Source organism: Mauremys mutica, chromosome 8 (assembly GCF_020497125.1).
Source record: "Mauremys mutica isolate MM-2020 ecotype Southern chromosome 8, ASM2049712v1, whole genome shotgun sequence".
NCBI lineage: Eukaryota > Metazoa > Chordata > Testudines > Geoemydidae > Mauremys > Mauremys mutica.
Window position 1 is genome coordinate 89,287,073 of NC_059079.1, and position 16,855 is coordinate 89,303,927.

General features: G+C 51.0%; 1 protein-coding gene across 1 annotated transcript in view; it reads right to left on the bottom strand.

Moving 5' to 3' along the window:
- PPARGC1B (PPARG coactivator 1 beta) overlaps positions 1-16,855 on the bottom strand; it is a 95,960-nt gene that overhangs the window by 16,234 nt on the left and 62,871 nt on the right. The window contains exons 2-5 of the mRNA XM_045028474.1: positions 13,531-13,704; positions 8,011-8,223; positions 5,557-5,673; positions 906-2,058 (exon numbers count right to left, since the gene is read on the bottom strand). Of these exons, the coding sequence (XP_044884409.1) occupies positions 906-2,058; positions 5,557-5,673; positions 8,011-8,223; positions 13,531-13,704 (1,657 nt within the window). The remainder of the gene's footprint in view (positions 1-905; positions 2,059-5,556; positions 5,674-8,010; positions 8,224-13,530; positions 13,705-16,855) is intronic.

Below are 16,855 nucleotides of genomic sequence, written 5' to 3' on the forward strand. Positions count from 1 at the left end.
CCTTCAGACTGATTGATTGCATCACACCCAGAAAGAGGAGGCAGCGTGGGCTAGCAGATTCGGTGTGGGCTTGGGCACCAGGGGCTCTGAGTTCTAGCCCTAGTTTGGTCATGGCTTGCTGTGTGGCCTAGGCAAGTGACTTTGCCTCTCTGTGATTTGGTTTCCCCATCTACCAAACTGGATAATACCTGCCTACATTGTGAGGGTTAATCACATAATCTTTGTAAAGCGCTTTCACCATGCACATGCTAAGGTGCTGCTAATAATTAATAATATTCCAGGGGGAGCTCCGGCCCGCTCCTCAGCTGGAGGGGTAGTATTCTATAGGATGAGAAAATGGGGAGATCCTTCGCAGGTGGTTTTGCAGTGATTCACTCAGTAGACAGTGTCTTTGTGCTTTCCAGCGACAGATCTCAACGTACTTCACAAAGGAGGATCTGTGTCCTTACCCCCATTTTAAAGATGGAGAAACTGAGGCACAGAGAGGGGAAGCAGCTTGGCCAAGGTCACAGTGACCCAATGGCAGAGCTGGTCTCCCAGCCCTCGCCCTGCCCACTGGACTATGCACCCCACAAGTTGCACAGAAAAACCCCAACAGCATTGAAGAAGTTTGGTGTTTGCCCCACTGGCTCTGGGGTCTGCAGTGCTCAGCCATTCATGGGCACATGCACAAATGTTTCCTACGTCAGCCAGGCAGCAGCACCCAGCGAGCGCACTGGATCTGACATGCAGGGCTACTGCTTAGAACACCGCAGACCAGCTCAGCCTCTCCTAAGCCCCTCATGCACTGATGGCCTGGGAAGAACAGAGTCAGCCAGGGTTCCTTTAAGCATTAGTTTTGGCAATGCCAGGTCAATGCTGGCGTTAATTCACTTCTAGGCCCCTGCACACACTCTCCTCCTTACCTGTTTCATGCAACGGGGTGCAGTGCTGGCTCTCGTCCACCTCACATCCTTCCCCCTCAACTGGGCTTCCCAGCATGGGGGTCTGGGTCTCTGGGTGGTTTTGACACCTGCTGTCCCTCTCGTCTGTGCCACCCACCTCCACCTCTGCCGCTGGCTCTTCTGCATCGAAGTTCTCCAGGGCTGGGCACAATGTGGGCTCTCGGGAGGCGAGAGCGTCCTTCGCCCGGCTCTCTGCTGCCTCTCTGGGAACAGATGGCTCTGGGAGAGGCTCATCAAGAAATGACAGCCAGTGGCCAAGCTCAGGGTTGAGTCTCTTGGAGCGCCGGACAGCATAAATAGCGCTCTCCTGCTTCCGTCCCCCTTTCCCTGAGGTTTGCTGGGCTGGGAGAGTGGCATCCTCTGGGCTGCTGGTCTCTCTCCTGGCTTCGGCCTCAGCCTTGGGGCTTTGCCTTAGCTCTGCTTTCTCCAGAAGCATTTTGGCTCTGGACTGATATCTCCCAGGAGAGCCCTCAGCCTCCTGAGCAGATGCTCCATGAGACTTGGAGCCATGAGGCCTGACCAAGGAAGCGTACACGGGTTTGGCCAATCTGTACGGCTTGCTCACGTCACACAGCAGGTCCCGGGCCAGTAGCTCCTTCAGGATGGAGAACTCAGGCCATGTGGCTCTAGGCTTCTTGCAGCCGGCCGTTGCTTGCAAGGTGCAGGCTGTTCGGCTCTCCTGGCTGCAAAGGGGAGGTATCTGCAAAGGGCAGTCTGGCTTTGCTCTCTTGTAGGGGCTGTTGCAGTGCTGGTGCTTCACATCTGCAGGGTCTCTGAGAGGCAGCTTCCTCGGAGGAAGGCAGTAGGTATGCATGTAACGGATGAGCTTCACCACTGTGTGCATGGCCTTCTCGCTGGCGCCGTCCTCAGAGGAGCGAGGAGTCACCGGGATCTCACTGGAGCTCAGCGAGTCTTCGCTCGAGTCGCTGTCGTCTCCACTGTGTGCAGAGTGACTCAGAGGGGAGCGGCTGCTGCTGCCTTGGTACTCGTCCGGCGGCCAGGTGGCTTTGGTCTGTGGGCAGCGTGTGGTGGAGGTGAGGTGCTTGTGCAGCTCTGTGCAGCTCCGACTCTGAGCCTGGAGAGGGCTCAACTTTCTGTCCCGGGGACCCTCCGCCTTCAGAGACAGAAGAGAGATGTCCCCGTGAGAACAGACTCAGCCCCCAAGCCCTAAAATGAGGCTGTTTAACTACTGCAACACAAGACTCCCCACCTGCAGAAATACACTCTGTGGGAGCAACAAACCCACTAGGGGGACATGTACCACGTCCAGTTATTTCACTGAACAATGCTAGGGGGAAACAGACCCTGGGCCCATTTTCTCACCCAGCATAAGGAGTAAGGAAGTGGGCCCTCTCTGGGGAGCAGAGCCTGTTCCTGTGATGAGCCACTGTTTGCACTGCCTGCTTACATGGACAGAGCAATTGCTTCACTGAACATCTTTAGAACCTGTCTAGCACGGAGTGACAGCAGGACTTCCCTAACGGCACAGGCTGCCAGCCTTGGCTCTCAGCAAAGTCTCCACTGCAGAGACTGGAGCAAGTTCCCATGTTCCCAGATTTAAACAGTATACAACATTTATTAGGACATTTTGAACAATTATAAATAATTAACCTGCGCTGTCCCTGGGATAATGGAAGGGCCGAGGATACTTGGCGCTCCGTGTATCATCCTTGCTCTAAATGAAGTCATTTGCAGTGGCTTCCCGTCCCCTCTGCCCCACTCACACCCAGTCATGCACTGCCATTAGGCAGGCTCTACTCTGCCTGGGTTCACAAGGCCACTTTGAAACAAGGGCTGAGTATTTTTAGTGAGAACAGCTCTCCAGGCCCAGGACCTTCAGAACATGGTAAGCGCAGAGTTACTAAAGCAGGCTCAGTCATCCCTGCAAAGAATCGGCAAACAATGCAGTGTTTCTGGGTTTGTTTGTTAGCAGTGAAGGAAGGCACATCCGGCCTCAGCAGTCTGCTGGGATCTGTCCTCAAGGTGGTTATGGAGATCTCTGCCCTAGGTATTTCTACTTCACCACAGCCAGTTGAGTGGGCCGGATCACAGCTCATTACATCTCAGTGGAGACACATGAACGTTCAATAGCAATGGTTCCTTCATCTGCTGCCTGGGCCCCTACTGCTGCCGGGTCTGATCCCTGAGCTGAGACCATGAGTCGGGCAAGGCAGCACAGCAAGGACCTTCTCCTAGCCTCTGCTCTTTGGGGAGAGTGGATGAAGGTTGCTTTCCTTCTTTGAAACAGACAGGGATGAAGAACAGCCTCTGAGTGACGCCTCTGGGAGGATTATGAGAACTGCCTGCGAACAGATGAGGAAATGGACTTGGCCTAAGAGCGTATGTCTACACTACAGCTGGGAGGCGAGATTTCCAGCCCAGGCAGACAGACTTGCACTAGCTCCACTCAAACTAGTGCACTAAAAATAGCAGCGTGGACGTTGCGGCACCAGTGGCAGTTTGGATTGGTTGCTTGAATCCAAGCCCACCCAACCCCCTGACTCTGAGCTCAGGCAGCCAGCCCGAGCCACCGCCCATGTCACAATTTTTTACCATGCTAGCTCAAGCTGAGCTAGTACAAGTCTGTCTGCCCATGCTGGGAATCACACCTCCCAGCTGCAGTGTAGACACGCCCATAGTGCCTTGATCCCGATTCATCATGGTCACCCGCGCTAGCCTGCCCATCTTGTAAACCACAGGCTGTTCATTAGCCAGAGGACTGGGGTGTCTTAGTGTGATGGAATGCACCCCTGTATTCACACCCTGCACACTGTAATAGTCTTTGTACAAAATATGCCTTGTATGGTATCATTTGAAAACTAGTAACTTGCTGGTCAATAGTACCATGGGGAAATGTGTGTAGCAATTATACGCAAAGTTAAGAGTTCCCCCTGAATGCTGATGGTGGCACATGTTCAAACTCACGTAGCCCTGATTAGGCAAAACTTGTCAAGCAGGCCTATCTTAAACAAAGGAATGTGTGTTTATCTCATTTTACATATGAAGTCTTGAGACAGCCAGGAGACCAGGCAAATCTGAAGTTTAGCACAGCCCCTCTCTGGTCTGGACTGCATCCCGGAATGTCACAGGGCAAACCACAGCCTTCTGGAGCGCCTCTCTGGATGAGGGGGCTCCATCTTCATAGCCCTTCCAGGCGTGACTTTTTTGTGGAGCTGCCCATCACTGATGTGGTGGTCTCTGTGATCTGAACAGACTGAGCAGCCCGCTCCAAAATTTGTTTCATTCAAGCTGTCCAAGAGCCGGCAGATGGAACTGGCTTTTGGTTACAACTGACCTGGGCTGAATTTGCACCAGCTACCTAGAAGAGAAAGGTGCTGGGATACAGAGCCTACTTCCTGCACCATTCAGGCTCTCTGGATCTCCCTCACCCTGCAGCAGGGCTAGGATGGCAGCTGAACCCCTAAAGCACCCACTTGACTCCAGAGGGGTGACTAGCATCTCTCGTCACTGACTCAGTCCAACTGTAGAACAAGAGAGTGACTGAGCCCAACTATGTCTGCAGTGGTGGTGTAGCTGTCAGCCCCAGGATATTAGAGAGACAAGGTGGGTGAGGTAATATCTTTTATTGGACCAATTTCTCTTGGTGAGAGAGACGAGTTTTCGAGCTACAGCGAGGAAGAGCTCTGTGTAGCTCGAAAGCTTGTCTCTCTCACCAACAGAAGTTGGTCTGATAAAAGATATTGCCTCACCCACCTCATCTCTCTGAACCCAGGTAACACATTCATATGCTGTGGTTGCTCTGCTTGGGCCTCTGAGCAGAGTCAGTTCTCACCCTTCAGTTATGTGGCAGAAAATAGTGCAGGTACTATGGAAACCTACTAGCTAGATAGGCAGGTTACATGGAGGCAGCTACATGGATTCCGTCAGACACAGCTGATCTCTTTCTAGCTGGTGTCTGTGACAACACCAGTGCTTTCCTTCCCCCATTGCAGCTGATATGGAACAATGCCCTGGCAGATTTTTTCTGCCTTCCCCAGGCAATCTAAGCCCACCTATCTAATGCACTGCACAATTTCCATTATCCGAATGGAAAATCTTTGATGGTGGCTTGCGTTGGATTTCAGGGGATTAGCTTAAATGATTGGTTTGGGCTCTGCAATTTTGCATGCAGCTCTCCCCAGGATAAGTCAACTCAACCAAGAGCAAGTTCTACTATAATTGGGACGGGGGGATTTTATAAATCAGAACTCCAAAGAACTGACTTCAGTGAAACTGTGAGAGGCTTTCACCTTCAGCCCCACTGCGAACAAGCTGTCCCAAATGCACAGATAGGGTAGGTAGGCTCTCTCCAGAATCTCTTCAGGGTTAGACAGTCCACTTTGAGAGAGGCTATTTCCCCATGCATAGCACTTTCCCTTCAGATCATGACACTCTTAGGCCAAGTCTATTTTCCACCAGCTTCATCTCCAGGGCTCATTATCCCCCAGTAGCTTCACTCAGAGGCTGTTTATCCCTCCATGGAACCACCATTTGGCTGGCTTGGTTTCTGAATGCCAGTCTTGAGATTGGGTGACGAGGAGAGGGGCAGGCGTGGGGGCATCCCTCGCATTCCCTGCTGGGATGGGGCCATGGCAGCTGGGATGGGAAATACCTTTGTGCAGGGTCGCTGGGGTCTGGATTTTGGGGGCCCCTGGCGTCGTGCACTCCCTTCTCTCTGAGCCTCACAGCTTGGAGGCACGTGGGATGGAGAAAGAAGCAACTTCTTCAGCTAAAAAAGAGAAGTGTCGAGAAAAAGAATGGGAATTCCAGCGCGAACTGCAATCGATCGCGGGCTAACCTCTACTGCACACACGTGAGGCGGGTTCAGTGATCTCCAGTCACTGAAGCCAAGAACCACAAACCATTAGTGTGCCTGTATCTGCCCTTGGCTCAGGCTGGGGCTGTCAGCTGTAAGGATCATAGAACGAAGCAGGAAAGAATTTCACACCTCTCTGCATGTTACTTGGCTCCAGGTAAAGAATTTTATAGCCTGTGGAAGTGCTTTATGTCTTCAGAACACTTTACAAGCATTGACACATTGCTGCTCATAACACCCCTGTAGCTCTGCAAGATAGGAAAAGGCTGCCCAAAGAGGTGAATTTGCTTGCCCAAAACCACACTGCATTGTACCCCATGGCACCTCCTATTAAAGTCACCAGCACTGCCGGGGCATTTAAATAACCCACCAAAACAATTTTGTCCTTTTCAGATGGTGATTTTAGTTCTATGTATGCATCTGATTTGGGCAGCTCACATGAGTCCCCATGCAAGGATTATCTGGCAGTAACGATCCAAAGGGGCTTGAATTAATCAATTACCTTGAAAAATGCTTTGAAGATATAAAGCTCTGTGTAAGTGCCAAGTATTTATTGGGAATCTCCCCCAATGTGACCCCGATGTGAATTCCACTGTAATCCCATCAAGAGGGTCTGGTGACAACAGCTGAGCTAGAATTTCCTTAGGTTACACAGCATCATGGCGTACTCATTTCTGATCACAGGGTTAGCACAGTCTTCTGTTCAAAACATTTTAAAAAAACATTCCATGTTCCACATGCGTCGTGCTAGTGCTGAAGCCTAGATCAATAGCAAGGCGACTGCTTAGGCTCTATGGGAACGTACACACGTGGAATATCTAGGGCTTGGTCTTCAAAGATGGCCTGCAAATTTAGCGGCCTCCTTTTAAGACCAGGCCCATGATAACGGTTATTGAAGTGGGAGGTTCACACAACAGCGTTTCTGCTCTCTTGGTCAGGTTCTGCATTGAAATTTCAACAGGGGCTTAATTGTGCACTTCCCATTTATAAGAAGTGTAAGTGCTTTCCCCCTGCAACGTATACATCCTATATATACACATACACATTGTGTGTGATATATACACCCCTCACACACGCAGATAATTAGTGTCAAGTGGAAATGCACGCTTTCACCACTAGATGCCGCAATGCACTTTTATATAAACCATGCCTTTCAGTCATTACACAACAGAGCGGTAGGGGGGAATCCTCCCCCATGGACGGAGTGCTCTGGCTGGTGAATGAGCTACAGGCCCAGCTCGGCTATATCAGACCAGCAGGGACGCTCTTATATATGGCCCAGGAAGCCTTGTACCACCTGGCGGCAATGCCAGGGCTCTCCTGCTCAAGCTGTGAGTGAAGCTGGGTTCCAAGGAGCGGTAGGATAAAGCACAGGATTCACGGGAAAGACTTGGAGGTGGGATTGGAACACAGAAACCGCACAAAGCCACAGAGAGGCCTCCTTCAGGGCAGGCGTGTTCAAGGGTTTCCCCAATGGGCATGGGGAACTGCAGGCTATGCAGGCCCAGGCCAACCTCAGAGCGCATGCAGCTCTGGCTGGGAGAGAAAAGATGGGCTGCTCTTTTTGTGGGAAGGGCTGGAGGGGTGACATCAGCTGTACCTCTCTTTCCTCTTCCCCACTTCCTTGCAGGGTGATTAACTTAACGGGAGGTTCTCAAACTCAGGCCACAGATAAGGTGCAAAGGCTAGGATTACAACCAGGCTGAGTCCCCTCTCTCCAGCACAAGCTGAGGAGCGCTGGCCCTGAACACACACCCTGAAGGTGAGGGAGAAAGGCCAGGCCTACAGGTGGAGGTTTGGGGATCAGGGGAAATGGTTGGGAACTGTCCCCAGGTGCTCTAGTGAGATGCAGTGGAATGATGGGGAGCTCTGGGGTGGAGTGGGGGCAGGAATGGGCCACAATGAGACCCCGGTAGCCCAACCATGGTGGGGTTCAGATAAAATGAGACCCCAGACCAAATCCTCCCTGGTTTGGGAGGCTGGAAAATGGATTTTGCCCATCTGCTAACACCCACTGCCCTTTGCACACAGCAGCAGTCAGCTTGTTCCCATGAGGATGGTGATGGAGGTGACAGCGATGGCGCGGCACATGTATACGTATACAATACAGGTATATGCTTTGTATCGACGGTTAAGAGTTTTAAGCCTAAAATGAAAAGATTCAGACCTTTGCTTCCTATCATACCCATGCAGCCGGCTTATCAGAGGCTCATCCAAATCCACCTTAAACAGTAGGAAGTGGGTTCTTACTAGAGACAGCTCATCAACCTCAGGGGCCAAAGGGGGCCCCCCCGGGGTGGGGGCGACTGGTTTGGGGGGAGGGGCTGGTGAGGCACAGGTGTGGTTGGGCACGTCCCTTTCTTCCATAGTGTGGAAGGCAGCCAGGCCCATGTCATCTTCCTGTATTTCATCCAGTGTTTCGGTGAGGGCCGCCAGCAGGGCTTCATTCTCACTGTCTATTATCTGAAAAGCAAGAGAGATTTGCACAAAGCAGTGAGCGCCAGCCGACATTTCCATTGCAGGCTACCTCTAGGGGGCGTAAATACAGCTCCCACAAGCTGCCCCACCATATTATTTAAAAGGGGGCCTCATTCTTCCATCTAGGTCAGGGGTCGGCAACCTTTCAGAAGCGGTGTGCCGAGTCTTCATTTATTCACCCTAATTTAAGGTTTCGCGTGCCAGTCATACATGTTAACATTTTTAGAAGGTCTCTTTCTATAAGTCTATCATATATAACTAAACTATGGTTGTATGTAAAATAAATAAGGCTTTTAAAATGTTTAAGAAGCTTCATTTAAAATTAAATTAAAATGCAGAGCCCCCCGGACCCGTGGCCAGGACCCAGGCAGTGTGAGTGCCACTGAAAATCAGCTCCCATGCCGCCTTCAGCTCCTATTACCCCCCACCCCCTGTCCCGATTTTTCACACTTGCTGTCTGGTCACCCTACTTCCATCACCGATGCCAGGTTTGCATCTGTCCTACTCCACTGACTTCAGCAGGACTGCTCCCAATTGACCCCAGGGTGAAAGCAGAATCAGGCCCAAGAGCGGCTGCAATCTGGTCCATTTTATACAAATTTATTGTGCCCTTCTGGTTCCCAGCAAGTTGCCATGGCTGGCCTCAGTAGCTCCAAGGGTAGTTGCTCTACGGTAGGCAGTTTGAGAGACCCTGGCCTACTCAACCATCCGTGAATACTCACTTCCAAATGAACGCTGTTAGATGAATTTACTTGGGCTTGGTGCATGGAAAGCTCATTCCTTCAACAGACTGACTGCATTCTTTCAGGATTCACTGAACATCTCTGAACAGGCGTATTATTTCTCTACTGGGAGGCGGGGGGGGTTAAGTTGCAAGGGGTTGGCTGTATCATTCTGAATCACACTTGCACAAGCGTCTTTAAAAAAAAAACAACCCGCCACCCAACTCAATCCCCCCTTTAAATTAGGAGCTGTTGCAGTGGATTCCCAGCAGCAGCTTCCTCTCTAACTAACTTCCATCCTTCCTGTTCTGGATGTATTTCAGACACTCTGAAAACAGGGAAGGACACTCGGTGATGTGTTCTTTCCCCAATTTGTGGGCAGCTGGCATGAAGCTGTGACCACAATTTCCACCTGACTTGTTCTCTTGCTTTTGACCAGCACTTCCTGAGACTCACTGGAGCTCAGAGGGGTGGGACGGAGGAATTGGAGCGCTCAGCAAAATGAGGGAAGGGTATCTGAAGGGCTTAGGCCTGGGCTGTCCAATGGAAGGGAGTCCGTGGTGTCGTCCTCCAGGTTGACCCTATCCCCTCAGATCCGGCGGAGCACAGGAATGGCACTTGCCAGCAGTGGCAATGCTGCCATCATGCCTTTTTGGTAAGCACTGTTTAATTCTTAAAGCCCCAATGACTAGAATCAGAGTCTCTCAGCTTTTAATTAAAACTAAGGAAGTTTCTAGCCTTTGTGGTTGCAGAAAAGGGTTGAAAATGAGACTGTCATGAATCTTAAAGGCTCAGAAATCAGAAAGCAAGGAGAAAGAACCCAGCATGTATTATTATTTTTTAAACTCATGATTTTTAAGCCACCCTCATGCTTTTGGCTCCTGCCTCGTGATTTTTGAATGCCTGGGGGTGGTAATATCGGGATTGACTTGGGGCTGTACTGTCACATGTCATGACACTGTGTCACACTGCATGCGGATATTTTGAAGAGAAAGATGCTGTCACTGGCTCTAAGGAAACTAGGAGAGTGAGCCTATTAAACTCTGACCTGACCAGCACAGGAAAACCTGATAGGGCCGCAGGCTTTTCCATCACAGCTCTGCTAATAGTCCTGACCTACAACACTCACCTGCTATTCCAGACCTGAACTCCCACACTCAGCTCTGCTGAGGCACCTCAATCCCAACCTACAACCACGACCCCCAACTATTCCAGTCTGGGGTCTCCACACAGCTCTGCTGATGCCCCTACCCTGTTGTAACTACCATCATTTCAACCATATTGCCAAAGGCCAAAATTGGGGCAAAACCTCAGAATGCTGGACATAAGAAAAGGAGTAAGTGCAGTGACCTGGATTCAGTTCTTCAGGAGGATTCATTTCTATGGGATTATTTACTGTAGCATTCCTGATATAAATAATTGACAGTAATAAGTAGGATAATTGCAGCTCTGCCTGTAGCACAGGGATAAATCTGGGTCTAAAATGAGGCCCAAATGTATGTTAGCATCTGCTAACGAGAATTAAAATACTCTTTTCTTCAACCCGCTAACCCTGCTAGAAATTTCTACACCAAGACCCAGGGAAAAGGTGTCAGGATGCCCCATTTTTGGCTGCTGTGCATAGAAATTCAGTGGGATACATTTCACTGTGTCCTGCTCACTGCTAACGGGCCTGTCTCTTATATTTCTGTTCTGTTTATCTTTTCCCCAGGAAGTTCAGCGGAAAATATGCATCTCGTGATGAAGGTCTGTCAGCTGCACTGGAGCCTTTTCAAGCACAGCAGCAACGCAGCGTAAAGGCCAGAACGTTAGTATTGTTATGGTTAAGTTCGGAAACATTGGGGCTTTTTAAAAGTCTCCAAAAAAATGTAAGCAGTGCCAAGATCCACAACTGGCTGCTAACGGGTGCCAGTGAGCTGGACTCCAACGCAGGCCCGTCGCTAAGCGGGAGAAGAAGAGTCAAGGCTTCTCTCTGTGTGCTACCATCACCTAGGGGAAAGGGGACATTGCCTTCCCAGTCCAGAGGGGATGGGGCATGTCAAGGCCACAGCTACAAGAGGAAGGATGGTCCAGTGGTTAGAGCATTAGCCTAGGACTTAGAAGCCGTGAATTTAATTCCAGACTCAGCCACAGATTCCCTGGGTGACCTTGAGCAAATCCCTTAGTCTCTCTGTGCCTCAGTTCCCCCTCTGTACCATGGAGATAATAACCCTGCCCTAACTCTCAGGGTTTTGGGAGGCACTCAGATACTTTGTAATGGGGACCATATACCTTAGCTATCTAGATAGACAGACAGGTATTTACAGAAGGGAGGGGACCTGCTGCCCATTTCTGCCTTTCCCCCCATTCTGTTACCACTTGTAACCTACCATCATGTTCCTCCTAAACTGCCTAGAGGTCCTGCTTGTGGTGGTGCCAGATGCTTCTGTGGGAGATACAGCCAGTGTGTCCAAAGAGCTCACAATCCCTCTCCAGCTACATGGAGCCTACACACTGGGTCCAACCAATGGGCCGGCCGGTCTCTTGTCCCACCTCCAGCAGGGGCTATCCCTGATGCTTCAGAAGAAAATGCCCTTACTCCATGCAGTGCTGGGATTCCTTCCCACCTCTTGTGTCGATTACTAGACGCCCTGCCGCATGAGGTCTGAGTACCTTTTCTTAGCATATCAGTGCAAATGTCAGTGCTGATGACAAAAACAATCCAATTCTTTTTTTTTTTTTTAATCCAGCAATTGACTCTATGGCTTTCTGTGAGACTCGCATGCAAATTCCCTGCTTGTTGAAGGGGCCACCCCACTGACTTGTTTTAAAAGCACCAACTGTTTTTTCTATTGCAAACCAGTGTATCTGCACTAGAGAGGCCAGAAGCAGGACACTGGACCAGCATGCTCCTTAGCCCCCTTGCACTGGAAGATCAGATCCAGAGATGAATTTGTGTGTCTGTAAGAAGCACCTAAATGTCAGTGAAGTCTGGATGTGGATCTGATTCTGGATCCAAACTTGGTGACTTAGGTCCAGTTCTACATTGTAAGCAAGGTGTTTGTTTACGACCATCAGTCTGGTGCGCCTGGTAATCTACTCACCTAACCCCCGTTTGTATACACACAGGCATAGACACACACAGGGACAATGATAAAGCTTATGCCCAACCATAGACCTCAAAGCCTTCTGGATGGGGAACACCCTTCATCATCCCCATGTTACAAGTGGGGACCCTGAGGCAGGGAAAAGCTGCTGGTCTAAGGTCACACAGGAAGCCAGTGGCACAGCTGGGCTGCACAACCACATTTCCTGTCTCCCAGCCCTGTGTCCCACCCATCCGCTGCCACGCTGCCTCCTGATTGCACAATAATGGAGTGGAGTCTGGAGTGACAGGGCTGTGGGGGAGAGAGGGTGAACTAACAATCCTGTGTGTGACCCATGAGTGGGCCCCTTCCTACTTGCTCATTAGACAGCAGAGCGCCTCCCCCCGAACGCAGATCAGCTATCAGCATGATGCTCGCATGTCTATTCAGAACGCAATTCGTTGAGAGGGAGTCTCTGCTATAAATAAACGTGTGCGCAGAATGCAGAGGTGATGCTGAAGCTGGAGAATCAGATAAAAGGGAAGCTGTTTTCTGCATGCTGGAAATTAACATTCCTGTGCCACACCGCTCCATGCTGCTGCTGAGCCTCTTAGAAACCGCCGCCGCCACCCACCCCAGCACAATCTGTCAGACCTAAAATCAAACAGGATGCACTAGGCACTACGCTGTAATTTCCTTTTAATAATACATCACAGGAGGATCGGCTCAGCAGCCCTCTTCTATTCTTCCACCTCCTCATTATAGCCTTACTCCGCTTGCCCCATTTAGAAACGGAGTGCAAATTAATGGAGCACTAATCAGCTGGGGAAGAGATATTAATAGCCCCGACCCCCTCCCCTCCTCATCCCGCCACCTGTCCTCTGCTTCCCCATGCTGATCTAGGAGAAGGAAGGAGCTGAGGTGATGTTACCTGAGGAGAAGCCCACAGGAGGCCTTGGCTTCAATGGGCTGGATATGCAGCACTGGTCAGTGACTTCATGTGTCTGTGTAGTGAGGTGTGTGCACATGGGCTGGGTGCCCCACGCTACCTGTGCTGGTTCCCTGTGCTGCAGATCGGAGCGGGAGAAGGGGGGTGCTGGCAGGGGCTGGACAGGCAGTTCGGGGAGTGGGAAAGCTGTTCTCGGTGACCGTGCCCCTCAGAGAGAACCTGCTCCAAAGCCCCTTGGAGTAAATGAGGGGCTTTCCACTGACATCAATGGGACCTGGATAGGGTCCATAGCGAATGGCCAGGACAGACTAACTCCAGATCGCTCAGCCTTTACTGCTCTTCTTTGGCTAGGCTAGGGGACAACACAGCAGTCCCTCCCCCTCCCCAGGTGCTGCTTCCTCCTTTCAGTGGGCTGAATGGACAACATCAGTGCCCTGTAGTTGTAGGTGGAGGGCAGGAGAGGAGAGGGAGAGCCAGGAGGAAAGATTCGCCCCGGAGTGAAAGTGCTGCTTGGAGGCCTCTACCTTGGGCCAGGGAGCTGCATGGCACACGGTACCTGAAGGAGCTCAGAGTCGTCTGTGCTGTACTGGCTGGACTCGGTCTCGGAGCGCTCGGCACACCACTGCAGCTCGCTGAAGCAGCTGGCAGAGTCAAAGTCACTGGCGTCCAACGGAGACAGGTCAATCTCAGGGAAATCGGAGTAAAGGTGCTCCTCGCCGGACACCTCGTACTGTGAAGAGACAAGAGGAGGTGAGCCTGGCCATCCTCTCCTCCACCTGCCAGCGCCAGAGAAGCCTGATACAGCAGCCAAAGTTCAGGGTCTCATGAAATGCACGTTGGGTTGCATCTGACTCAGGGTGCTGAAACATTGCCCAACCACAGGCCATCTTGGCAATCTACCAGGAGCCCCAAAACCAAACCCGCATCTGCTTAAAATGAGCAGATTTCAACAGATTTCAACTTGAATGCAGAGATGTGGCCTGCAGAGATTTCAGCTCCCAGCATGCAATGCTCCATCTCTAGTCAAGTGGCTGGGATAAAGACAGAGCATTGCATGCTGGGAGCTGTAGTATTAATGTGCTACCCCCAATATTAACGTTGAGAGCAGCAGAGGGAAGCATTACTGAGTATTATGGGTCATATTTACCCCAGGAGCAGCTTACTGGCATATGGCCCAGTTTGGAGCAATTACATGGCAGTGAAGTGGCACAGGAGATCACTGTGAACTTTGCCAATCAACTGGGAGTGCCCACATCATTTCAAGTTCACATCAGAAACTTCGGAACGCTGCCCTGCAAGACTGCAAGTCAAAACAGCCACAAAACTGTGCTCCAGTATCTGTGTGTCAGAAGCTCCGGCGCAGGTTCTGCCAGTGTCACAACGGGGTGCTTTTGCAAGGGAATCGCTTGGTTTCCTCTAGAGAGCACAAGCTCAAAACCATACAGGCCAGATGCTGGCAAAGCAGCAGTCCGTGCTCTTCAAGGATACTTAAGCCACTCCAGCCTTTGGTGACGTGCTGCAGACAGCCAGGGCTAAGGCTAATCCCACTGCCCTGATAAGTCAGCAACTAGAGAGGAGAGCAAGAGGCTTACAAGGCACATAAAACAGCCCTGCTCTGGGCAAGACTTTTGTGTGGATGGTTTCACAGCTAAACAAGTCAGCTCTTCTGTCTCCCAAACCCATCTTCTTGCCCCTCTGCCTTCCCACATCCTGTCACTTGACTCAAACTCTGTAACCCCAGCCATCACTGTATCACCTCCAAATTATCCAACCTTCAGTGCAGCCAAGTCACTGAGGAAGGCAACAAAGACTCTTAATTTCCCATCTCTCTTTCCATTGTGTCCAACCCAGCATGCGCGCACGCACACACACACACACACACACACACACACACACACACACACACACACACACACACACATATATTCTCTCTCAAAAAACCTAGTGTAGAGAGGAATCAATTCCTGGCGCACACAGGCCAATCTAAGCTCTAGGAACAGAGCTAAAAATATCCATTTAATCATGAAAAGCAGCTGAGACCTGCCCCGTTTCCACCTCCTTCCCGATGGCTGCCTTGCTGCAAAGCCACACGGCTCTCTGAGGAGCAGAACATATGATTGCGTTAGACACCGGCACAACGGACGCGCAAGTGGCCAAGAGCAAGTCCCCCACTGACATTATGCCAATGCCCTGCCAACCAGAGAGCGTGGGTATGTGAAAGGCACTGGCTGCAGAGGCCAGGAATGAATGTGAAGGGGGGATTTGTTTAAAGCAAAAAGTGACCCCCCCCCCCAGGCCAATGTTAATTTGAAAGTGTGTCAAATGGTTTGGGTGTCTCGGTCAATGTACTCCAATTATTGAGTAGAGAGAGGAATCTCTTCAGTCCTGACCCTCTTCTGTTCCAGCTGTCCACCGCCCCAGACAGGGTCTTATTCCCACTGAGGTTGCACAGAAACTTTTTAAATTTCTTTTACTCACCCAGCACCCGCAGGGAGGGTCCGGGTCTTCGGCAGCAGCGGCAGGGGGGGTGGGGTCCGCTCCGGGTCTTCGGTGGCAATTCAGCGGTGGGGGGTCCTTCAATGCCGAGGAAGACCTGGAGCGGACCCTGTGCCGCCAAAGCCCCAGACCACCCCCAGGTATTCAAATCGGGCCCCGCAGTTCATAAAGCCGGCCTGGATGAAGGCCTCATCTCTGCACCGGGAGTGGGCACAGCCGCCTAGTGGAAGGCTGAAATTCCCACACACACTGCCCCTGCAAACAGGTCTCCCCCTGCGCTGGGGTGAGTGTCCATCAGACTCCATGGCCTAGTCATACTCTGATCCTGCCCCTGCTAAAGTCAGGGGTCTAACTCCCAGTGACTTCAACGGCGCAGGCTCCCTGTCCTTCCCTTCTGAGTTGAGGTCGCCAACTCCTTTCATGCCACTCACCACAAGTCATTCACTGGTAATAGTTTGTCTGCCTCTACTAATGGCCAGGGCAGGATTCAAACCTTGAGGCGAACGGTGTGACACAATTCTTGCCGTTATTGGCTAATCCGTGGGTGTTTTCTGATGAACGGGGAAGCAAGTTTATTTATATGGTGAGTGCATTTCAGATCAGACAAACATCTGAGCATCCGAGAGGCTGTGAAGAGAGAAGAACACCCCAGGCGCTGCGTTAAAGCGCCCTAAATAATCTTTTCAGGATTCAACAAGTGGAAGTAAAATCTATTTCACAAGAAGTTACAGGAATGGAAGAGACAGTTTCACTCTCATTTTTTTTTTTTTAAATTGGGATAATCTGGGATTACTGGTCTAGTTTCCTGAGGCTGGGGGAATGGGACTGTGTGTCCTGTCCATATTTTCCAGTCTGTCTTAGGACACTGTTCCACAAGCAGTGAACATTACACACCCCCCCAGCTTCCTTCTCTGTTTATCAACACCACCCTCGGGGAAGGCGAAAGGAAGGGCAAATGGTCTGGAGGGTGCTTGCAAGGCGAGGCAACCACAAGGAGCATTGTGAGTGGGTTTCATGTGGCTGGGAGCTCAGGCACTAGAGCCTTAGAGAGAGACAGACCCTACCCAAGCACTGTAACAAGGCTCCAAGTACCTCCACACAGCTGCACTCATCCTGCTCAACACAGGGCAACATTCCAACAAGCGGCAGCGAAACCAGTTTCAAACTATTAATGGCTCCGAAAGCATTTTCTCCATCGTCTTTCCCGCTGGCAAGGCTGCATTACAATGTGTGTTTCTATATGCAGGAAGCACCCTCATGCCAAAGGATCCCATAAGTTTTTACAGCTACAGAGCCAAAACCCACTTGCCTTGCTACCCCAGTGGTGCCAATAAGTCTGATTCAAGCAAGAAAGGCAAACAGGATTGGACCCATTGCTCCATCTC